The sequence below is a fragment of the Stegodyphus dumicola genome, chromosome 1, assembly GCF_044657685.1.
Source record: "Stegodyphus dumicola isolate Sdum_Otavi_A_Nest chromosome 1, ASM4465768v1".
Lineage (NCBI taxonomy): Eukaryota > Metazoa > Arthropoda > Arachnida > Araneae > Eresidae > Stegodyphus > Stegodyphus dumicola.
Window position 1 is genome coordinate 104,839,233 of NC_140768.1, and position 24,855 is coordinate 104,864,087.

At 31.4% G+C, this 24,855-nt stretch overlaps 1 protein-coding gene across 1 annotated transcript in view; it reads left to right on the forward strand.

Moving 5' to 3' along the window:
- LOC118193205 (uncharacterized) overlaps nucleotides 1-24,855 on the forward strand; it is a 343,543-nt gene that overhangs the window by 199,431 nt on the left and 119,257 nt on the right. The window contains exons 29-53 of the mRNA XM_085818627.1: nucleotides 1,439-1,576; nucleotides 1,728-1,808; nucleotides 2,181-2,306; nucleotides 2,488-2,610; nucleotides 4,398-4,466; nucleotides 4,577-4,687; nucleotides 5,847-5,963; nucleotides 6,080-6,202; nucleotides 7,834-7,953; nucleotides 8,068-8,169; nucleotides 9,125-9,235; nucleotides 10,311-10,418; nucleotides 11,110-11,238; nucleotides 11,438-11,527; nucleotides 13,828-13,941; nucleotides 15,185-15,274; nucleotides 17,460-17,582; nucleotides 17,699-17,788; nucleotides 18,247-18,369; nucleotides 20,139-20,228; nucleotides 20,677-20,790; nucleotides 23,274-23,354; nucleotides 24,168-24,290; nucleotides 24,400-24,483; nucleotides 24,636-24,764. Of these exons, the coding sequence (XP_085674753.1) occupies nucleotides 1,439-1,576; nucleotides 1,728-1,808; nucleotides 2,181-2,306; nucleotides 2,488-2,610; nucleotides 4,398-4,466; nucleotides 4,577-4,687; nucleotides 5,847-5,963; nucleotides 6,080-6,202; nucleotides 7,834-7,953; nucleotides 8,068-8,169; nucleotides 9,125-9,235; nucleotides 10,311-10,418; nucleotides 11,110-11,238; nucleotides 11,438-11,527; nucleotides 13,828-13,941; nucleotides 15,185-15,274; nucleotides 17,460-17,582; nucleotides 17,699-17,788; nucleotides 18,247-18,369; nucleotides 20,139-20,228; nucleotides 20,677-20,790; nucleotides 23,274-23,354; nucleotides 24,168-24,290; nucleotides 24,400-24,483; nucleotides 24,636-24,764 (2,709 nt within the window). The remainder of the gene's footprint in view (nucleotides 1-1,438; nucleotides 1,577-1,727; nucleotides 1,809-2,180; nucleotides 2,307-2,487; nucleotides 2,611-4,397; nucleotides 4,467-4,576; nucleotides 4,688-5,846; nucleotides 5,964-6,079; nucleotides 6,203-7,833; nucleotides 7,954-8,067; nucleotides 8,170-9,124; nucleotides 9,236-10,310; nucleotides 10,419-11,109; nucleotides 11,239-11,437; nucleotides 11,528-13,827; nucleotides 13,942-15,184; nucleotides 15,275-17,459; nucleotides 17,583-17,698; nucleotides 17,789-18,246; nucleotides 18,370-20,138; nucleotides 20,229-20,676; nucleotides 20,791-23,273; nucleotides 23,355-24,167; nucleotides 24,291-24,399; nucleotides 24,484-24,635; nucleotides 24,765-24,855) is intronic.

A 24,855-nucleotide genomic window follows, 5' to 3' on the forward strand; every position in this document is an offset into this window, starting at 1 on the left:
CCAGACCACCAATCCATTTTAGATTATATTTTCAGTTTTCTGTTTAATACAAGTGTCAAGTGGTGGATTTGATTGTACTCACAATCCAATAATGAAGTTCCTGGTGCCGTACTCATTTCTGCCTTTGTACGCACAAGTTGTCGGGCAGACGGGATAGCGATTAGTGTCGCTGACTGCTTTACCGAATGCCTTGGGTTCCGTCCCGGAGAAGGCAGGAATGTTTATAAGCGTATAGTGTCTGTACGGCAAGAGGAACTCTGAATACACGGCGAGCCGAAATCTTCTCGAGAGGCTAGGGCTAGGAGAAGACGGGTGGAGGACTCTCGGAACGCTCCCCCCCCCAGGGTAATCTTCCCCGAAATTCGGTCTGCGGCGGAATCTTAGCAGTTAGCAAGGCCCGGCTGTATCTAATATGCCTACTTGGATTCCTTGCTTTAACCTGTACCTGTGCTTATGCTCACAAGTTGTGCCTTAAAGCTTAATAAAGAAGATTTATTTGAAACCTTCATAAGACGTTGTCATATTTATGAATACGAAACTATAATTGGCTCTGAAGAACATTTTAAGTAGTATTACACACTTAAGACTCTATAAGTCATGTTAACATCTCCGTTTGAACAATTTCATAGCATCTTTCAGAAATTTGTCTGTGCCTTTCAGCTCCCCAGGACAGCCCATCTTCTTTTTTTCTTTTTTCATTTTCTTCTTCTACCTGTTTCACAGAAACCTCTTGAGCTAACTGCATCCAAAATGAAGTGATGTCGTAAGATCTTTATAGTCGTCATAATATTTAGTTGTTTTATTTTCAAATCTCTAAATACGAAAAAATGTTTTAAGACAGAAGAGAAACACACCAAAATAAAGCATAAAATTAGCAAAGCAACAACCTTGTGTTTGGCGTAAATTTGGTTATCGATTTCGAGGGCAAACAGGTACAGGTCCCTCTTCATTTCAGGAGCAAAGAAATCTGCCAAAAGATTCATTAATCAAAAACTTCACTTTGAACAATGTTTCGGGTAAAATGTTGTTAAATATAATCATCTGAGTGCGTCAACGCCACAAAATATTTTTTCTCTGCTTTTCTAATGTAGGTTATTTAATTTGGTTCTTAGCTTAGCAGTGAATTTCACGGCATCAAAAATCCTGGTTTCAGCCCCCCCCAAAAAAAACGTAAATTTTTCCTTTTTAAAAACAAAAACAAATAAATAGCATTTACATTAATTGCATTTTATTGCTTAAAGCAATAAATATACACCACCATGAGCTTTTGACCCGAATCAAAGACGTCAGATTTCTTGGAAGAAATTTTTTTAAGGGGAGAATATCGGAGGACCATTGCATTTTCTCATTGAAGACTTTATATTTATTTTTATGTAAAGCATATTTATTTAAGATACAAATATATTACGAACAGTCATTCCTTGGTATTTTTTTGCAGATATAAACGAATGTACAGCGGATCTTCCAATGGATCCCAATGGTCCATGCTCCGTGGGGGCAACCTGTATCAATATCGTTGGTGGTTACCAATGTGAATGCCCTCCAGGAACAACTGGTGATGCCTACAAGGGTGGATGTAAGTAATTAATAATTTCTGCTTATTAATATTTGAATTATCGTTTATTAATTGGAAACTGTGCGATTAAAATATTTATATCGATAATTCTGTATGCTAAAAATCGACATTGTTATATTCGACTTTATATCGTATTTTGGTCGCTTTCCAGGTCGTGGTGCCACTGGCTGCTCATCTGATAGACAGTGTCCTCGTAATGCTGTGTGCGATGCTAGAGGAGGAGCGTGTGTTGGTGAGTATTTAATGAAAGAAAAGGGGCAGTTCTAATATAATTTTCTTATTAAAACTCAGCGACGATTCTATTATTTTTATTGATGATACCTAAAACTTATTATAACATATTATTATTCCTTTTATTGTACATTTATGTAATAGGTTTATAAATAATAATATTACCCTCTTTTTTTACTTTTCTTATCTCTTTCTCCTTCCCTTTTGTTCTTCCTTCTTTTTTTTTTCTTTTTATCTTTTCTTTTTCTTTCTCCTTTTTTCTATTTTCTATTCTTCGTTAGATTCTCTAATGCACATTAATTTAAAACTAATCAAAGCTTAAATTCTTGTAGGTTTTTATACGAAACTTTCATTTTTATGTTTGTTTATGTAGATCCATGTTCTACCGCGTGGTGCGGTCCAAATGCTGACTGCTTCGGAGATGAGCACAAAGCTGTGTGTAGATGCAGACCCGGATATACAGGAAATCCAAATGATTTAGAGCGAGGATGCGTTTCACGTAAGAATATTGTTTTTTAATTTTATTTCATAACAATGGGCAATAACATTAAATTTAATAAAGATTATATAATATTTGTTGTTAAAATCTTTTTAATAATTTTCCATACATTATAAATATTATTATCAAAAGAAATTTTTAAATGCAAAATTAATTACTGTATTTTATGTGCTTTCTACAGCATGTTCTGGTGTATGGTGCGGTGTCAATGCTCACTGCATCGTCAACTCGAACAATCAGGGCGTCTGTCACTGTCTGGAAGGATTTTCTGGCAACCCATGGGCTGGCGGAGGTTGCCATCCAGGTAAGAAAGATCCAAGTTTCTAATTACCAACGAATGATTTACATCCAAACATACTGTACTGAGTTATACATCAAACTACTGGAGAGATCTTAGCACAAATAAATTGATGTGATTAGTATTTCTATTCTCGTTAATCAGACATTTTATCAAGTTCATTGACCATGGAAGTTTGTGGGATTCTGCTAAACTTAACCAATCATTCTGACGAACGTTTAGAGGCCCAGATCGCTCTTTATTTAGTTCGATAATCACAGAGATAAATCAATAGATACAAGTAACGGGTATAGTGTATAAAAACTTAAATAAATATGAGCTGGAAATTTTAGATTCTCTGACAAACAAAATCGCTAAAACTTGCACTACTTTTTGCGGCTACCAAAATTCATTAATGGCACTTAAAAATAGCAAAACATTGGTCATTTTTCTTTATGTACTAGGCTCAGTATCAATACCCATAAATTTTACTAATGTTACGCGGTTATTTTGCCAAATCCCAGAAGCTTTCACAATTTTTAATTTTCGAGCTAGCATCACTACTACCGCAGTTTAGGAAACACATCACTATACTATCGAAAGTCCAAAATTTCAGTCATTTTTCCTTTCAAAATGAAAGTGTTAAACAGAAAAAAACTGTCACCTTATATTCTTGGTCTCTCAGTAGCCCTTTTTCCGGCGAGAAAAAGTCGCTGAATGCTGGTAGTTCGGTGCCGGGGTTCAAATCCCGGCAAACGGATGGCTGAATGACTTTCCCCATGTGTAATATGGATATGATCGAGTTTCCCTTAAACGTCCTTCACGGGATTCCCCATGTGTAATATGAATACGATCGAGTTTCCCTTAAACGTCCTTCACGGGACATTCCTACCTTTGTGTACCATTGTGTGCGATGCCATAATAAATAAATAAATAAATAAATAAAAACTTATTTGCTTCTTTTATAGCAACTTAACTGGCTCGATAAGAATTGTGGTTATATAAGAACCACAACAAGGAGAAGATCTTATGAACTTGGTTGGTGTGTTGGTGTATTTAATTATGGCAAAGCACACTAGGGCTATCTGCCTAAGGGGAGGAATGCCTCCGTGGAGGACTTTACAAGGGAAACTGGCTCGTATACACGTTACACATGGGGAAAACCACGAAAACACCCATGCAGCCAGCCCGTTCGCGGGATTCGAACCTCGGACCGAACTACCAGTGTTCAGCGACTTTACCGCTCGGCCGCTCGTGGGCCTTATGAACTTGGAATGACGTAACTGTTATCTATTACTGGAGCTAAATCGCGCTTTTTGACGACAGTTTTTGCTTTTCTAAAATGGCCGACGGTGGAAAATACGTAAATAAGGGGCAGTAGAAGTAATAGAATAGAGTCATAATATTTCCAGGCATCCAATTGATTATGTAATTATAAATGTCAAGAACCTTTTAAAATTTGTTGATAAAGAGGCAAATCTTTAGTTTCTTGTCATAAATTATTTAAAATTTTACCTTTTAATTCTTGAGGCTACTAGAACAATTTATATATACCCTAAGCGAGGCCATTAGTTTAAAATTAAATTAACATGTCAAAGTTCGATTAAAACTGTATGCCTTAACGCAAAGTAAATTTTGTTATCTTTGAAGAACAGAATTTTTATTTTTGTAATTTAAAATACTCCAAGTTCGAAATTATTGAACATTTTAAATTTTGGCGTCCTATCTAAAATTCATTTAATTGAAGCCTAATTACAGAAGTGATTCTTTGTAGAGAGATTACTGAATATTTAATTGATTATTTTTAATTTCAGAACACAGAGGATGTAGTGTGTCTAGACCTTGTGGATCCACTCAAGTTTGTCAAAATGGTGCTTGTGTTGGTAAGCATACATTTTAAATAGTCACTCGTTATTGATTGTGATGTTCTCCAATTTATCGATATATTCTTTGAGTTATTGTTGCATCATTTTAATGTTAAATATCATTGCAGAACGTTGTCAAGGAGTGAATTGCGGCGTTGGCTCCCGATGTGATGAAAACACTGGCAACTGTGTTTGTTTACCGTATTTCATTGGAAATCCATCATTTTTGTGTGTACCACGTAAGTGTTAACAAATAGGCTATTTTTTATTCTGATATTTTCTTACCTTTTCCTAAGTAATGTTTTCTTCCTCTTTAATTAAGATCCTATCCGTGTCATATCATTCAGATACAAAATTTGGAAAGTTAATTGAAAAGCTGGTGAACTTTGCAGTTTTTTTAATTATTTGTAGATAATTTTTATAGTTGAAATGCCAATAACTTAATGCGTTGTTGAGGTTTTTTAATGCAACAAGGATAGGAGGGCTGAAAAGTATCATCTCTATGGGAGGGAAGCATTATTATTCCATATTCGCCAGTAGATAATACTGAACAAGGAAACTAATGTATCATCGTTTAGCTACTGAAGTAGTATTGAGTAAAAGAAGGTTAAATTCATAACAAGCATGGAGAGTTGTATTTTTAATAAAACTGTATTTTAAGGTATTTTCGATATGAAAAAAGGATGATTATTAGTGAATTTATGTTAATATAGGTAAAAATTCCATTCATTAAAATACCGAAGATTCAAAAATATGAAATTTTAAGATGCTTAATATAAGTTTAGTATAAAGAAATAAATAACATACATAACTTAATATAACCTAATACAATATTTATTATATAAGCTATATAATTTAATAATATATTATAAGTTATAATATAATAATTTTCAATATAATGGAGTGTAGTATAATAAAACTTAATATAGTATAATATGCGTTTAATATAAAGATTTAAAATGCATTTAATTTAATTTAATTTGATTATGATTTAATGATTAATTTCTAATTAACTCTAATTATCTATTATTTAGTCGCTATTTACGTGCCAATATGTCATTCAGATTACGCAGTGATTAAAAATAAGTTTCTGTAATTTGTAAAACATAATATAAAATTTACTTTTTAATTCTAATTTCCCGGTTATATAAATTCATCTTGCATTTCGTGATACTGAGCTAGGTACATAAACCAAGTAATATTTTAAGCTTTCATTTCGAAATTCGTTTTTTTTATTTCAGAATATAGACTTATAATTCAGTTTTTAAACGTTTCATGAGATTTTAAAAGTGTTCTAAAAGTGTTAGAGGTATTCAAAATTATTATTTCTGCTAATTTGGAAGTATTTATGCACATGTTATTGCTCAAATCATTATCTTAAAAAACTTTTTTTTTCAGCCGTTTTGCCACCACTCTGCGTGCCAGGATGTGGTGTGAATGCCCATTGTACGTACGGAGTTCCCAACCAGTGCCAGTGCAATCCTGGATTCGCTGGTAATCCATATTCAGTATGCGGTAAGTACTTAACGATGTAAAAAATGCGTAACAAATGCGTAAATGAGTTGCATCATTCTCCCTTTACGGTTGAGAGTAATTTTCCCAATGATGATTTTTATTTTATTGCGTTTCAGGAACAAGCCAGAGGTGCGAGGAAGTACGTTGTGGAACAAACGCCAACTGTATCGAAGGTCCAAACAGGGTAGACTGTGTCTGTCCAGCTGGTATGCAGGGAAATCCTTTCTTAGGATGCCAAGGCAAGTTTAATTTATCGAATATTCTTACAATAGTTCGAAATAATCTTATTAATTCTAATCTTAATAATTCTAAAATTGTAAAACTGTTCAAGTTAAAAGCTTGATTTCTAGAACAAAATATGCCGAAGTCCTAACAAAAATCAGCCTGCCTTGAGTTAAAAAAAACTGTGCTTTCTGATTATCCGCACTCCCGTTTTCAGCATTACGTATAACTGCCGTTTTTGGGCGTATTTTTGAATATGCGTGCAACAGTTGCCAGCCTACGCACGTGCGTGCTTTGATTTGAACATTTAACACTGACTGTAGAAATGTAAATATCGACCATAATTTTTTTTTCTCATTAAATGTCTTATTTTTTGTAAAATGCCTCTTTTTATCACAATTTATTAGCAAAACATTATCTGTGAGCCGTAAAAATCGCCAAATAAAAGTTTTTTAACCAATTCATCGAGTTATCAATGAGTTGGATTGGAGGTGGGGTAACTGAATTGTATAAAATATCACTAATAACAATAATCAACGTAAAAAATTTTAAAGTAAAATTTTAAATTTAAACCGATGAAAATAAAAGAAACGAATATATATATATATAAAAAAAATGCATAATGTAGGAGATACAAGCAAAAGTAAAATTATTTTTTAAATCACTGTGTAAGTTTAATCTTAATCGTACTAAATTTAAACCCTGGATAAATCCCTTAAACTTCCAGATAAATTCTCTTCTTACCTTTAACATAGAATAACAGTTACACAAACATATTAAAGCAGTCTCAAAAATTAATTAAAAATTTATTTCTATTTAGGTTTGAAATTTCAGAAAGTAAAATGTAATATAACTGAAGATTGGCTTCTTGTAGACTGAAAGTTAAATATATTTCAATTACGAGTATTTGCAAAACAAATGTCAGATTAGAGATAAAGGATCTGACGCCTACAGTAATGCTCCTGCATAACTACAAGCAAAGCCCAAATCTCACAAGTAAAATAAGTGCAACACTATGGTACATATAATGTGAGAATGCAGAGCTGCTGGTGGAAGCTGCTAATTTATTTTCTCTTTCTGTGGTGAATTTGACAGAAAGTAGAAGTAAAGGAAATATTCAACATAAAAAGTAACGTTTAATTAAACCAAACCATACTATTTTATGTTTTATATCATAATAAACTAATTAAAGTATACCGTATACTATGAACACTATAAATAACACTATATATTGCCTTTCCAGTAATATAATGTATAACATTTAGAGGAACATATCCAAATGTACAGAGTAGTGTATGTCATATTTTTTCACGCGAGGAATTACTGATTAGTTTGGAGTTATATGTTTCCAAATAATGACTGCTGATGTTTTTGCAAGTCAATATGTATTAATTGGGTGTTTACACTATTTTATTTGAATGATAGCTCATTTTCGGCAGCTATTTTGAAAACAATATTTTGCAATCTTTTAAATATTATTCAGATAGTGTGTATAAAAATATTTTTCCACAAACGCAGTAATTATATTCGTGTAAGGAATGATATCGTTCTCTCTTCCTTAATAGGGTACAATATCACCATTTTATATCGTCATTCATTCCCCATAAGTGGACTCCTAGTTAATTAATATTAAGTTTTATTCCCGCAGATGTCAACGAATGTTTGGGAAGCAATCCTTGCGGAGGTGGTGCAAACTGCATTAACAGCGTAGGCAGTTTCTTGTGCGCTTGTCCATCAGGAATGACTGGAAATCCTCTATTTTCGTGCAGTATGTATCCTTTTAAGTTTTTTAAGCTTCAGTTTATCAACATGCACTTGTCTGTGCATATTTACGTCATCCGTTGTTATTACCGTCATTGTCTAATTCACGTGTTTCTTTTAGCACCTGCCAATACACCTTGTGAACCTGGACAAGGATGCGCATGTTCTTCTGACGCCGGCTGCGCCGGAGGAGAAATTTGCGGACCTGGTGGTGCATGTCAAGGTGAAGACAAATCCTCCCTAAATTAATTTTGCTCAAATCCATGCTTAAATTAATTTAATTGCATAATTTAAATCATTATATCTAAAACCTCATTACATTAAATGTATTTATTGCAGTTAATGTATTTTAGAAGAAGTATTTAGATGATATTCTTAACAATTATAAATGTTAAATTGATGTAAATAAAACATATGATTCACCTGAAATAATAATTGCCAATGCAGTAAATGCAATTAATTTATTATTTAATAATAAATTACGGAGACGACGTCTATGCTTAACTTAAATTCACGAGTAGTCTGAGAACAGTTAAAAACAATTCAGAAAATAGAATAATTCGTATTCTATTTAAGATAAAAATGCTATAAGCAATTTACCTTTATTTTCGAGCAGTTTAATCTGAATAATTTCACTTGATTATGAAACTCGGATCACTATTCAAAACGAGGATAACTGTATGTAAATATCAGGGAAAAGTTATTGGAAATAAACAAGCTAAGCTATAAATAGCACTGTTGAACAATATTTACAAAAGAACTTGAATGATATCATTGATTTCAAATTTGCATAAGAAAGTTGGTTAATTTTTTTGGGGGGAGGGGGTCTGAGGTTTCTTGATTTTCAATCAATTATCTTATAATCAATTATCTTGCGAAGCGTCATCCTATTGGTTTAGATTGAGCCTAGTTAATCCGCAACTCACTCAGTACGCCTTCGGTGAATGTGAAGTTGTCTGTGAAATATCTCACGATGGAAAACACATGCGTTAATTATGCACAGCTTTTTTGGGGGAGGATTTTGCGATGATTAGATTGCGATTCTCATTTAATAGAAATAGTGCTTCAAAAATTGAATTTTATATTTTCCTCCAAAAAAATCGTTATTTTCAAAATAAATATAAAATATTTCTTGAACAATTTTCCATGAAAACTCACATTATTTTATTTCCATTCAGATGCCTGTCAAGACGTTGTCTGCGGTCCAAATGCTTACTGCGTGAGAGGTGCTTGTCTGTGCCAGCAAGGAATGACCGGTCAGCCCAATAATGTTGGAGTCGGATGCAGTCGTAAGTTGATTTCATCCTTGATTAATGTTGTTAGTCAAACTTGTTGCACATTTTGTACATGGATTTAGTACAAAAAGCTGCTTAATTCATATTACATGTCCAGGCAGGTCTACTGATCTAATTTAGGAGAGAAAGTTTGAAAGTTCTTTTAAATTTCTAGACCTAAGTTCGACCTTCGATAAACTTCGACCTTGTAAATGTTTATTCGATTAAAATGATCTTTAAGTACTTTAATATCGTTTTATTTGTGGAGCCTAAAGATAAACTCTTATTCTTCAATGTTTTAAAAGGGTAAAAATAACCATACCGTAAACTTCACTGTAACTCTGCTCCACAAAAAAAGCAAGTTGCGGAATATATCATAACAATGCTTTTAATTGAAAACATTTATTCGACGCATACTTGAGCAACAAGTTAATTTGTTCCTGCATTGGAAAGCCAAGAAAGTTTACCCAAACGGGTTTCTTAATGCAACACAAATTTGTGAAGAGAAGGAATTCTTGTATGTTACTCTAAAAATTCTTTTCTTTTTACGGAATTACTTGGATTTCTACTTCTACTATTATCATCTCTTGTATTAAGCTACAATTTATAAAATATGGCGTATAAGAATGCGTATTTCCCATATTCCAATTAACCCACTTTCCGCATTATTTGGTGCTGTTTTACAATTATAATGCACTAATATTTTAAAGTTTTGCCCCAAATATTGCCCAAAGGCGCAGAAAAACCATGCAAGCTCTTTCATTCTAGTTATCTAATTTTCACTGGAACACAACTTACGCAAATTGAACATCAGTAAGATAGTCCACCTGCTAGAGTTTCCGTTACTAAAAATAGCAAATATCCGCATTGCAACAAAACGTCAGATTTCTTCTGCATTGCTCTTATTTTAAATGTTATTACAAATGATGATGTTTCTAACATTGAATATTTTCAAGAGTATGTCATTTCTTCTTCTGGATGTGTTTACAAACCCTTCAACTTCTGTCAGCATTGTTTTTAATTTGTCTTATGAAGTACCTTATTTTATTTGTGTAATTATAAACCTCTAAAAATTCTTTAAACTTTTTAGCATCAACAGAAGCACCACAACGTATTCCCGACGAATGCGTAGACAACCAGGGTTGTGATGGTGGCGCTTTCTGTCAGTCCAACCCAGACGGAATAAGAGAGTGTATCGGTAAGTTTCCTGATTTTATTTAAATTCTTTTATACCATTTTTAACTTTTTCATATTGAAGATGAATATTTTTCTTGCCTGTTGAGGGTTTTAAGTTGAGCAGCCAAGCAACAAAATCTATTTCCTTCTCCCAAGCCTTAGCAAATAAATGTTCAAACTGATCAGATTATCACAGGCCTTAGTGAATGCTGGGAAGGGAAGTTGTTCTAATACGCAGGATAAGTTTACAGTTGAATTCCAGGTGTCTAATACGCCCCAAGCCGCAAATGTAAGCTTGGGACAGGTGCTGCCCTAACCTGGAGAAAAAGATACTAATTTTAAATCCTAACTAATAAAATTGTTCCAAATCCATACAAAAGGCTTCTGACAAGCACTAGTGTAGCCTTCAGAAAAATATATTAAAGTTTAATCATAACTGATTAAAACTGATTCGCCCCTCTCACTCCTAAAATGCTTCATAGATACTGTCCTTGCTTCGAGGAAAAGCTATCAAAATTGAATCCCTACTAACCAAAATGCCCCAAATTCCAGCTGAACTAAGAGAAAGCTTGAACCAGATCTTCCGTAAATAAGCTTTGCAGAATTGTTTCCTAGCAGTTTGACACTACAGTTCTCCTGACGCTTCTGTAAAAATAGTCTTAAAATAACTAGAATTATTTTTTAAATTGTAACAAATTTGTTTTCTGGAACAGATGTATGCGGTGCAGAATATGTCAAGTGTGGCCGAAATGCAGTTTGTACCGGCCAAAATCACCAAGCTGTTTGTGAATGCCCAGACGGTATGATTGGAGACCCAAATGATCTCATACAAGGTTGCCAAAGTGAGTATTTGAAGCACATTTTACCACTGTTATATTCCTAATCGCATGTTTATCATTTAAGATGACCAGTTTCTCCTTATTTTACTATTATTAACGCATACTTGTTTTATGTTAGTTTATCATCCATTATATATAAACTTTGTCCTCTTTTACATTTTAAAAATAGTTAATATTATGGTTATTATGTTTTCTTCCATAGCTGCTAGTCCTCATGAATGCGAAGTTAGTGCCAATTGCCCAGATTCACACATTTGCAAGATGGGAAGTCAAGGATTTAGAGTTTGCGAAAGTAAGTTTCCATTTATTTTTACCTTTATATTATCCAGTATTACTCACTGTTTTAAGGTTTCAGCAGCAATAACTAAACAATATTTTATTCGAATAGCTTGCTGAATTTAATTAATTAAATTTAGTACTTATTATGTTTAACATTTCAATTCTTCTTTAGCATTTAACTAATCCAGGCACTATTAGGAACCAAATGAAATGCTTCATCGTGTAGCATAAACCAGTGGTCTCAAACTGGCTGCCCAAGAAGCAATTTTAAGCGGCCCGTGAAGATATTTCAATCACGAATTTGGTGCAAATATAGTGTTAGAAAGATTTCAAGATTATAATTATTTGAAATCCTTGTTTAAAATTAGTTTTAATAACTTATTAGAAAATCTATAAATGGATCTAACTAATTTATAATGTGATAAAAATCTTATCTAAAAATTTAAAGATATAGATTTGATTAACTTTTATTCGTGCTTATCAAAAAGTAAATAAATTCAGTTCAGAATTTTTGTGTTAAGAATAATCTCTTTATTCAGGAATAATATGTGAATAACTTTTTTTCACAGTTGAAAATTAATAAGAAAAGAACCCGACTGACCAATGAGCATGCGCAATCCATGGTGCAGATAATTTCTAGTAATTTCTTTCCGAGGCTATTAACATTATCAAAACCAACACGCTATCAAATGTCAAGTTTTCATAAGAAATAAAAGAAGTTTATAATTATTTATATACAAACATATGTATTTTTACTTATACGTGGAAGAAAAATTTAATAAATATGAGAAATAGACTAAATTTGTTATTTTTTATTCTCAAAGTTTTGTCCTACTTGGAAACTTTGTTCTGAAAAGTTAGTAAAGTTTTCATAACATTTTTTTCAGTTTAAATTAAAGTAAATTATTTAATTACTCATTAAACATGTTAGAACTATTTGAAACACCAGTATGAAAACATATTTAGTTGTCAATATATTTGAATTACAAAGTACATAGGTACCCAGGAAAAAAGGTTACATGCATTAGCATTTCAAAAGTATTTATTGTGGAGCGAGTACTTTATCCTCGGAGTGTAGGCAGATGGCACTAGACGTCTAGCAGCGGTTGTGTGGATAGGTAGAATAACTTCGCAGGCGCGTTAGAGCAGTTGAAATGGCAAGACGTTTAGAAACGTTGTCTCGCTTGGAGATAAGAGCCTTGATCCGTTATCCTTCGAGTATCTGGAGCATGTTAATACCGTTACTGCGGATAGTTATTGTGGTACTTAAACAAGGTTACGTGAATCCATCCAACGCAAGCGCCCTGGCATGTTGCGTGATAGTGTCATCCTCCTGCATGACAGGGTCCTGCCCCACATTGGTCGCCAAATTCAGGAATTGGTGCAAAGTTTTAGTGGGAAGTCTGGAGTCATCCCCTTCCATATAGCCCAGATTTTGCACCCAGTGACTATTTTATTTTTCCGAAATTGAAAGAATATTTATCTGTAACGAGGTCATGTTCAGACAGTAATGTGAAAACAGTTGCAGAGAACTGTCTCAGTGATTTCTAAAAAGCCAGGTTAAATATGTTAGTCCTGCCTAGATATAAATGTCTAAATAGATTTTATGGTTATGTGGAAAAATGATAGGCAAGTATACCTCTTAATTCCATTTTGTATTTTCTGTCTATTATCAATAAATAATTTTTTACTGCTCTTATAACTTTTTTGGATCTACCTACATATAACCAACAAGCAAGTACCAAACTTTCGATTTCAGATAAAAAATAAATATATGTTTGTTTCATTTTTCCTTTCTGCTATTATTATTATAATTATTTATGTATGCTTTGAAAAATGCTCAATAATCGAAATTAAAAATTCTTTTAAAATATATTTTATTTTGCTAATAAGATTTTTTTAATTTTGTTTTAATTAAAAATTTGTTAAAAAGATTTCTGGCCCATCAGCTGTTTTCAGATCGTGGATGCTGCCCTCGGGGGATTTGAGTTTGAGACCATTGGTGTAAATTATTACAAATTTGCAAAACTTGCAGTATCTCCATCACGCTGGATAGTCTTTTTATAACAAAATAAAAATAATAATTTTAGAATATTGTTTAATAATTTTGACAGCCAAAACTTTTAATGTTTTTGAGTAAAAATAAATTAAAAAATTAACACTTCATAGGCTTTTCTAATGTTATTTAAGTAAGAAAATATCTCATTCTTTCTTGATGAATAACTCTGTTAGTGAACATCAAGTATTCAGTCCTTATTAGTTCTCTGATTACATTTTTATTATTAATACGCAATTATTGCTCATGCCTTTCAGATGTATGTCAGCAACATACATGTGGCGAAAATGCTGCTTGTCAGGGAAGAGGGCATCGACCAGTTTGTGAGTGCCCACAAGGTTTCAGTGGAGACCCTTCGAGCAGCTGCCATCGTAAGTATTTTAAGCAGTCTGAGAGTCGTTTATAAATGAATTAATTAATATCAGTTAACAATAAATTAAGATTAAGAATCATTAAAAAATAATCAATTAAGATTAATCAATTAAGGATAATTAAATTAAGATCAATCAGTTAAGGATAATTAATGTCATTTGAGAAAATATTAAGATTGTGAAATAAAATTAATAGTAGCTAAGAATGAGTTAATGAATTCAGTATAATATTAAAATCAGGAATTTAAACTAAATTAAGAATCACACTATTCATATGAACCAATTATTCAATAAAGTTTAGTCAATGAATATCAATCAAGAATTAATTAAGAATCAATCAATTCAGCTTAATCATTAAGATTAATCGATTACTCAATCGAAATTAATAAATTTCTAATTAGTTCAAACAGTCAATTAAAAATAATTTGAGATAAAAATTAATTAAGACTCAGTCAATGAGATTAATCAAGAAAGAAAGTTTAATCAGTTATTCAGCCAAGATTAATCATTAATCAATAAAAATTTCAATTAAGAATCAATTAAGGTTAAGAATCAATCAAGAAAAATTAAGATTAATTGAATAATTAAGAATAAGAATCAATTATTATTTTAATCAGTGGGAGAATGGATTTATAAACTATAATTTTTCAACAGTCACCTGTCAAAAGGACTAAAGCTCAAGACTGTTGATTAATTAATTCTTTAAACTTTAATATTATTAAAGCATTAATAATATCAAAAACTAACTCAATAGGTTAAAACTAACCAGTTATTCAACTAAAGTTAATCAATTGTTAATCAATAAAAATACCAATTAAGAATAAATTAAGCTTAAGAATCAATCAAGAAAAATTACTATTAATAAAATAATTAAGATTAAGGAACAGTTAAGAATCAATTAATATATATTAAAAATCATTTAAGGTAAATTAAGAATCAATTAAGATTAGCTGAGAATCATAAAATCAATTAAGATCAATTAAGAATAAATTATTCATTAAATAAATGAAAGAAAGCATTTAATAACTATAATTCTTCAAATATTATCTATCAGAAAGTCAAAAACTTAATACTGTCTTTTGATAAAAAAGTTATTTGTATTTTATCATCACTATTCTGTCGCATTTCAATTTGATTTCTTTAAACATGGATCATTTGTTAAGTTCAATGATAGTTTATAAAATGTAAGTTTCCTATGTTTTGTCACTAATTATATTCTCAAGATGCTATTATTATTTTTTAGCTCATACTAATGACCGTTGTCAGAACGATGACGAATGTCGTGGAGACGAAGTTTGCAAAGTCTTACAAACGGGAATCAGAGATTGTGTTGGTAGGTTAATAATTTAGATTTCAAATGATCATTTACATAACCTGTTTTAAAGAAAGGTGCTAACTTTTTGCTTTTTACTCTTATTTACGGCAGCTTTATCTTTATTCTACGTCAGAAATTTAGAGTTCTCAAAATTTTAAAGAAGTTTTCAAATATATGTAGAAAAAAAATGTTTTTTTGTCAGAACTAAAAAACATCATTTTCTCAGATTTTATTACGAAATGTTATTTATTTATTAAACATTTTATCCGGTAAATTTTACATTAATTATAGAGTTGAAATAAACATGCTTATCCAAGCATGAGTATCCACGCATAGTAAGCAATTTTAGGTGTTTATTTATATATAATAAGCTTCAAATGCCAAATAATCAATTTTGTCACTTTCAAAATTTTAAGTATTCGAATTACATAATTCAGTAGATAACTGATGAAAAGCTTTGATTTTTTTTTTGTCAAAAGCATTAAATATGTTGCTCTACATTCTTTTATAAAATACAGCACGTTTTCGAATATAATAAAACATTTAATAAAAATCTATCAGTTTTAAAAAATAAAAATGAAAAATATTCGATTTAGAATGAACTCCAGAATAAATTACTTTAAGGTATTAACTGGATTTTAAATATGGTACTGAGCAGTTACTACAAAATAACAAGGTTATGAAATTTTTTAATTTATCTATTTTAACCAAAAATTAAGATTGTCTCTTTTTAAATTCAGAAATAAAAATTAGTATTCTGGAAAATTAAAAGGAATTTTAAATTTAATTTTTAATTCAAAATAAAATTTTACATTAGTTTGGGATGGCTTAGGGAAAGTGGAAACCTTAGTAAAAAAATGCCTTTAGGTGTATGCTTTATACATATAAATACAGCATACTGAAATTGCTGAGTCAACTTAAATTTATAGTCTCTTGGCGTAGAAAAAAGGAATAATGAAATGAAATTATTTGCTACATAATATTTTATCTTCAAACTTGCAAAATCATTTTGTATGTAAAATATGGCTTAAAAATGCAGAATTAAATTATTAGGCTTAAAACTGCAGAATAAATAATTAGGCTTAAAACTGCAGAAGTACAAAAAATACTCTTCGTTTGATTCAGAATGTTGTTTCTCTGCCATATTATGAACTGAAAAATCATTTTGTGTGTAAAACATGGCTTAAAACTGCAGAATTAACTACAAGTACAAAGAATATTCTTTTATTTTAATTCAGAATGTTGTTTCTCTGTAATATTATGAACTGAATTAAAACTTAATATTATATTTTGATATCTTCAACAGTGTGCCTGCACTTGAAGTTTTCAAGGTCAAAAATATTCATAGCGGTTTATTGAAAATAATAAAGAGCTCGCGAGAACAGAAAGGAATTATTTTTAATTTAGTTCTTTTTGTTGAATAATTTCCTTTTATGCATGAAATTTTTCAATGTATTCCAGCAAATGTTATCACAAGAACGTGTTTTAAAGTGCACCCTTGTATGTCTGGTTTCACGGCATAGCTATATTGACCGCAAGAAAACGCGTTGTACAGGCAATTTGTTCAAACTGATAAAATCAGTTTGATTTTACTAATTATCTAACATATCATAATACACTCCGATTAGACATCACATAATATATTATCTAACGTATCATAACAGGTTTATATGATTATCATTATACGCTTTCTTTACGTATCTATGAAAATGTTTTTAATGCAGCGTGTGATTAAATAACAATGTTTTTTTAATGCTTTCTCTATTCTACAAGTAGTCTTGTAGTCTAATTTCCGAAAAATAGTCTACGAAATTTATAAGAAAAAAAGGAGGGGATAAAAAAATAACAAAATTAATCTATCTTACAGTTGGTTTAAGTAAGGAAATGAAACAGTTTTATTGTATTATATTGCTGATTATAAATAAAAATTCTATAAACTTTTTGATTTTTCCATAATATCTGCCTTGGAATAAAAATTATAATTTATTATTGCTATTCTGATAATTATTATTACAAGTAATACACAAATCATACTATATTTCTTCGTTAATTCATATTACATTTTATTATTCATCAAAATATGTGATAAATAATTCATATTAATTTAATATTTTAACTTCAAACTGTTAATTATTTATTTAGTGAAACATTTTAAATAATAGTTTTGCTGCCTCTAAACAACAACATTTTTTTATTCTTGCAGTTGTATGTGAAGGTGTACAATGCGGACCGAACGCCATGTGCGAAGGACGTCGACATATTGCCGTTTGTGAATGTAGGCAAGGTTTCACTGGAGATGCTTACGATATTCAAAGAGGGTGCCAACGTAAGAATCTTTAAAATATACTAATGTTCACTGATTAAGGAAATCATTTAATTTTATAAATCTTCACATTAAAAATTAGTACTTTATCACTTACCCTTTCTTCTATGATTTAATAGCACCACCATTAGATTTGTGCCGAGACAGCTCGTCTTGTGCAGATAACCAAGTGTGTAGAACTGGGGACAAAGGATACAGAGAATGCTTTGGTAAATACACACTAATTTAAACCTAAATTATGGTTTGATTAATTCAGTTGATTTAAGTGTGAGTAATATTTAGCAATGCAAGCGTCAAACTGTATTTCGCTTAATGAATTACATTTAAGCAGCGATAATTACAGCTATCGATTTCTGTTGAGGCTGGCAATTAATTGATAACTAAGCATAGTTGTAATGCTAATTTTAGTGACTAATAAAATTTAAATTTTTATTAAATATCAACAATTGGCATTGAAATTAAATAAAATTCATTGTGCTACAGCTTAATATTTTTCAAAAGTAAAACAGCATCTTAAAAGATGAACTCTGTGTAGAATAATATAAGTCAGTAATGCTGTTTACTATAGCAGTTGTAGCTTCGAATGTTATTGTTAATGAAGAAATATCGAGAAGTTTATTTATAGAAACTGCTTGGTTTGCGAAATTGTTTGCTTGTTATTTTACAGATGTCTGCGAGACAACTCAGTGTGGTTTGAATGCTTTGTGCCGAGGAAAAGACCATACGGCTTATTGTGAGTGCAGGCCAGGATTTTCAGGAAATCCTACAGATTTCAGCGTAGGATGCCAACGTAAGTTTACACTTAGTCTTTTACAACCTTTTAATAATTCCCATTTTGTACAAATCTTACGATGCTGGACAAGAAAAATGTTGGAGAAAAAACATTTTGGAAAGTTAAATTTTATTCGCAATTTGTAATTTTCCTTAAAAAAGTATATTGACGAAAATTATGGATGTTATTTTTTTTTCTAATTAGAACCTAAAATTGTTAAATATTAAACATTTAGGTATATATAAAATATGAAAGTCAGATTCAATTTTGTTATACAAGTGAGATTCAATTCTGCATTGTTGGATAGATTACAAATGCCGCCTTTTTCTCATCTTTGTTAATGCAGAAACATACTTTATGTCTATCCTACCTTCTGTTCTGCTACCTGTTGGGACAATATTATAGGGTTGCACTTGTTCTGGTAATGCTAATAACCCTGACAGATGTGAAGGAAATCATCATTATGTCTGAAACAACAACAAAATCGCGAGAAAGTAAAAAATAACCTTTTCATTAAAACAGAATTTAGAACACAAAGGCACTCTCTTATGCTACAATTCCACAACTCTTGGTGATGAAAATAAATAGAAAAATCAAATTTTAGTTAAACGTAGTATTCAAAGACTCCACATTTAATTGCTATATTAGAAGTTGACTCACTACTCTACCGGAGTGTCAGAATCAAAATGTTGGCTGCCAGAAAACGCAAAACCGAATAATTTCGACTAATGAGAGCTAGCCAGAAACTAATACGTAGCATGCATGCGATGCCAGCAATATACTCCAAAAATTCCAATAACTTAGTTTACATACTGGCTACTCATTTTCATTCTGGTGAGGGATACAAGAAGAATAAGTTATAGTAAAAGGTTAAATTATAAATAACTGGTTAATTAATATAAAATTCCCTACAACATGATCGTTTCCTTTCTCTTTCTTCCAGAAAACCATCTTCACTTTGTAACATATACTGCAAGTTCCAAATAACTTAGCTAAATCAATACAATAACAATAACAATAAGATGCTACTTATTGTTCTGTGAGGTGAATTACCACCACCAGAAATATAACAATACACAAAATTAAAATAATTCTCAAGTTTATTCATCCTTCCAGTTGAGAGTGATTAAATTAATACAAACATAAAATTATTATCCAGATTAGACCTAGGTTAAACCAAAAGCTTCCTTTCAAAACGAACATAAATTCAACAATTTAATTTGAGTAGAAGCTACAAGATTGTCTAGACCGTAACAGATATTCTAACACACACTTGCCAAATCAGGATCTAATCTCAGCCTTATTTTTCTGTGTACTAATAAAATTTAAAAATAGAGCTACTATCGATCTACTCAGCCAAAGAGAACGTGAAATAAAAGATGCAGTTGGTCACTGTTTTTCTCTATTCCAATCAAATCATAGATGTTTTATATGCAAGAATAAATTTAATAAGTCAAAAATACAAGTTTCTTTTATTCATCGAGCCCATGTTTCTAAACTCCAGAGTGATATGCATATTCTCTTCGTTTTCTAATCACTTCGTTTCTAATCACAGAGTGATTAGAAATTTTTCGTTTCTAATCACTGTTTAGTTTGCTAGCTAAACGCAATTTCAAAGAATTTAAAGCGCATTTTAAGTAATTATAACTTCTTTGAGAGCATTGTTTTGGCATCATACTTGATGAACTTTGATTTTTAGAATGAATATACACAAACTAATTTTCATTTTAATAATGATAAATTGAAATAATAGATACATCTACAAGACTTTTTTTTTTTAATTTCAGCTGTGCCAAAAGATAAGTGTAAATCAAATAGCAACTGTCCACCTGACCGGGTCTGCAGGCAAACACCGGCTGGAATCAAAGACTGTGTTGGTAAGCAAATGCATTTATGCACAGTACAGTAGAATGCACTTTTTAATTTTGAGATTAATTTTCATTTATTCAATAATTTTGTTCCTTTATTGGCATATCAGCTCATTGTGATCTTTGTGATCTGAAGTTTTCAACAAAGCACTCCTTCTTCTTCGTTTTCACCAATGGCTCTCCAGGGTTTAACATTTAAAATATTAAAATCTTTAACCATCACGGTGAATTTATCATGGTTTTGATTTTCTTCTTGGGTTATTCCTTGTCGATATGGCCAAGGATATTCTTTTCATGCCATTTTATTTTGGCTTTCAAACAACACGATCAGTTCATTTTATTTTTTGGATTTTACAGATATATATATAATATATTGTATAATTAATGGATTTATTATGATTATGACCAATTTTACAGAAATTACATGTTTGTTATAACTATGAATTCTTTCATATAGATGTTTGTCAGACGAAACGCTGTGGAGTAAATGCCATATGTGTTGCTCAGAATCACAGATCGAAATGTGAGTGTCCTCAAGGATACTCTGGTGATCCTAACAGAGGATGTCAAGGTAAGCAAAATTTAAACTTTTATTAACCTAACATGTCTTAGATGGTAGCACTGCATTTTAGTCAGTTTTGAATAGTAAGCGTCGAGTTCTTTCAGAGGATCTCAGCGCTCAATTCACTTGATTTTATGAGAAACAAAGTATCGTTATGAGAAAGCAGAGGAGGAGAATTTTGAGCCCTTCTAAATGCTTGGGATCCTGGGCTTAGACCTTATAGTAGGCTAAAGAGGTACGTGTTAGGGGGTTATCAGATAGTGTCTGGAAGTGTGAGACATAGGAATTGTTGATAACCATATTTTTGTATTTCTGTGCATTAGGTGGCTAGAAAGTTCGTGATTTATTGTCTTCACAGACTTCTGACACAAATGACCAAACCAGCCTGATAATGCGCCCAAGGTCAGTTGACAAACAAGGCTATGCTACTTCCAACGCCAGATTTCAGCCATTTCACTTGACTTACAGAACTAGAAAAACCGAAGACAGACTCATAAGAAATAGTTGCAGTGAGCAAACTATGAGTCAATGATGTCACACTCTCAAAGATATTTCTTTTTCTCAAATATTCGTACTGGTGACGTCCCCTTTTATGATGGGAATTTTATCAAGACAAAACATCATAAAGCTTCTCTGACATCAAAGTACTCGCACTTTCACGAAAGTTTCTTTCTTCGCGTTATAAATAACTTTGTGCGCGTGGGACAACTTTATATCTTGATAAACTGTGACTGACTTGTATAAAGCTGTTGGCACCTTTATGGTGGGGATTTGGTCAAGATAGAAAACCTGGTAAATGTGTTCTGACATAAAGGTATCGGTACTTTGAGTTACTTTGTTGTTTGTGTGTTAACACTGAAATTTTTAATGGCACATTTATGCCAGATCATAATTAACAAACAATGGCCGACTTGTATAAAGGTTCCAGAACTTTTTGATGTGGATTCCACAAGACAAAAACCATCATAAAAGCACTGGAACTTTGATTAAAGTTGCTTTTTTCAAGTTGAAAACCGAATTTCTTAAGGGTGTTGACACTTTTATGCACGTCGGTGACTATTCACTTAAATAAAGACCTTTACTTGGGCATCCTGCCATCTTGATTAATGTTGCATTCTTCATGATATAAACTGAACTTCACAAGGCTGTCGGGCTCCTTTATGTGTTAGCACTGAATCATTCCTGTATCTTGGCGAACAATGACCAATTTTCAAAAGGGTACTAGCACCTTTATACAATTTGGCCACGCTGATCAGACTACCTCCATCGGACACTCTTCTAATAGAACGTAAACTCATAAAGCTGTCTGAAACAATGCAAAGGAGAAGGCTGCATTAGCCGTTAAGCAATATAAGCACCTACTTAGGACATCAAATAAAGGGGACACTACAGAAAGTTCCTTGGATATTCAGAAAAGGGTTCACTAAAGATTTTCCACTGCCGGTTTTACCGTGAAATTCATGATGCAGCTAAAAGAAGTTCTACTCGAAAACTGACGAGAAAACTGAAAGAGAAGGAATTAAAAAGAAATAAACATGCATGAGTTCACAAAATCTTTTTAATGTTTAGTGACACTGAGGGTCTTATTCCAACTCTGGCAATAGAACTGATCAATAGCTACCTTTAGCTGTTTCAGGTAGCATTACTGAACAACTCAAAACTCCTTGCATTTAACGAAACTTTGTATAATCCATTAGCAGAACAATCAAGAAGGTGTGGTTAGTTCTGAAGCAGCTACTGGGGTTCTGGCTTATGCCTCGTTGGTCTCCTAACTAAAATTTTTAAAGCAAATGTAGTTATTGCTTTAAATGCAAATGATTCTTGAATTATTAGCAATAAGTTTTATGACAGACCCTGGAATATCGTCAGTTTTCGAGTAGAACTTATTCCTAGAAATTCATATTGACTGCTGGCAATTAACTTCCAACTATCATAGCCTTTTGAATATTAATGAAATTAAAATATTTATGGGTTGGGTTGAGCTACAAACGAAACAAAAGAAGAAATCGGGGAAACAAACTATTAGTGCAACTTAAAATTTTGCAATATTGTATTAATTGAATGAAATGAATATGAATTAAATGAATATGTATTTCAAAATGAAGAGAAATATTCCTTAGTGACGTCTAGATTTTCATCATGGAGTTAACTTACTTATTCTCAGTAAGAAGCTGAAAAATCTTACATTTTTAAAAGTTGTTTAGATAACTGCTCGATTATTAAAATGGAGAATTTTGGTAATACAAACTGAATATCGAAATATAGTTTTGGCATCTTTTCGTAAAGGTCGATGAAGCGATAAGTAATTAAATCAATGAAGTAATTTAAGATTTATTAAATTTAGTTATTCATTTAAAGTGATCTATTTCAATTTTTATAATTTAATTTATTTTTAATTGATTCAGTATTTTTACTTTTATAAACATATGACACAAAATGAATTATTTAATCTGTTAAAATTCTAATGCTAATTTGAATTGTTTTAATTTCAGCTGACCACTGCAACCGTGATCGTGACTGCCCTGACAGCAGAATTTGTTCTCTTACAAGAGATGGTATAAAGGACTGTATAAGTAAGTCCAGATTATATAGAATATTATAAAGGATATTTTCTATAGCAGTCTTTTCAACCTTAACTGTCATGAAATTTTAGTGCAAGACGAAACCTATAGTAAAAATTTACATTGCTTTTTTTAGCCCAAAAGAGCTATTTGGCTTGAAACACGATTTTGTGTTGCTTCCCTTTAATAATGCATTGTTTCACTTTTTATTCAAATCTGTTGGCATCCGGCAAAATATAAGATATTTATTTTTCTAATTGAATTTGTCTGCTACTGATTAACAAATTAAGCTATTTAAAAGCAACAGATGCAGTTCTTCAGAATATTATTTTTTTACGTTTGAATCTGATTCAGTTAAATAAAAATGCATTTAATTCATGATAGAGCTAATTATTTTTATAGAATTACATTATTTGCTTTTTCACTTTTTAAATATACAGAAGTTATAGAACTTTTCCATTTCAGTCTAAATGCATAGTCATCTATCCTGTACAATATTTATATTTCACCTGTTTCTATTTCACCAATTTTCTCTATTGATAATCTCTACTGATAAACTGTATTGAACTTTAAAAAAACCCTTTGTTAAAATCTTAATCATTTCTGAATTTTTACTCATTCTTCTTCCTTTCTCTCTCTTTTACTCTCTTCTTTTGCTGTTGTTAAGAATTCTATATTATTTACTATTCTATATTGTATTAAATCCTAAATTATTTTTATGTTAAGAATCCCATATTATAATTACTGTTTATATTATCCTACACTATTCTGTATATATCAGAACCATATATTATTATACATTATTATTTATGTTATCTTCTGCAGATCCTTGTGAAGGCAAACGATGCGGTCCCAATGCTCAGTGTATTGCCACCGGACATTCAGCTTTCTGTGAATGTAGAGATGGTTTTGTTGGCAACGGAGACGATATGCAAAGAGGGTGCAAACGTAAGCAATATTTTAATCTTAATTTTTTCATTTATGGCAATAATTTGAAATAAAGTATTAAATAAATACCAAATTTTCTTTAAAAAAATAACTTTTCTTCTCATTTCAGCGAGGGATAAATGCAAAACAGACAGCGATTGCAGCGACCGGGAAATTTGCCGCCTCAACGTAGAGGGTGTGAAAGATTGTGTTGGTAAGTTCAGAATAATATTAGATTTTGTTAAATTATTTCAACATGATCCACGAACGGTAAACTGAATTGAGAAAATAGCAAAATATATAAAAGCCGTTATCGAAAGTTCACAGCCATTGACAAAAATAACGATAAAACATTTTTTATTTTAGATGGCTGCTCGGATGTACTTTGTGGAAGAAATGCATTGTGCTCGGTTTCATCCCATATCGTTGTATGCAATTGTCCACCCGACTTCATCGGAGATCCATACGATAGAAACGTTGGCTGTGAGGCTAGACGTAAGTATATTAAATATCTTCTTTAGCAGCTGAATATTTTGTATTATCTCTTGCATTTTTCATTCAGGGTGATTCATTGGGAAAAAACTAA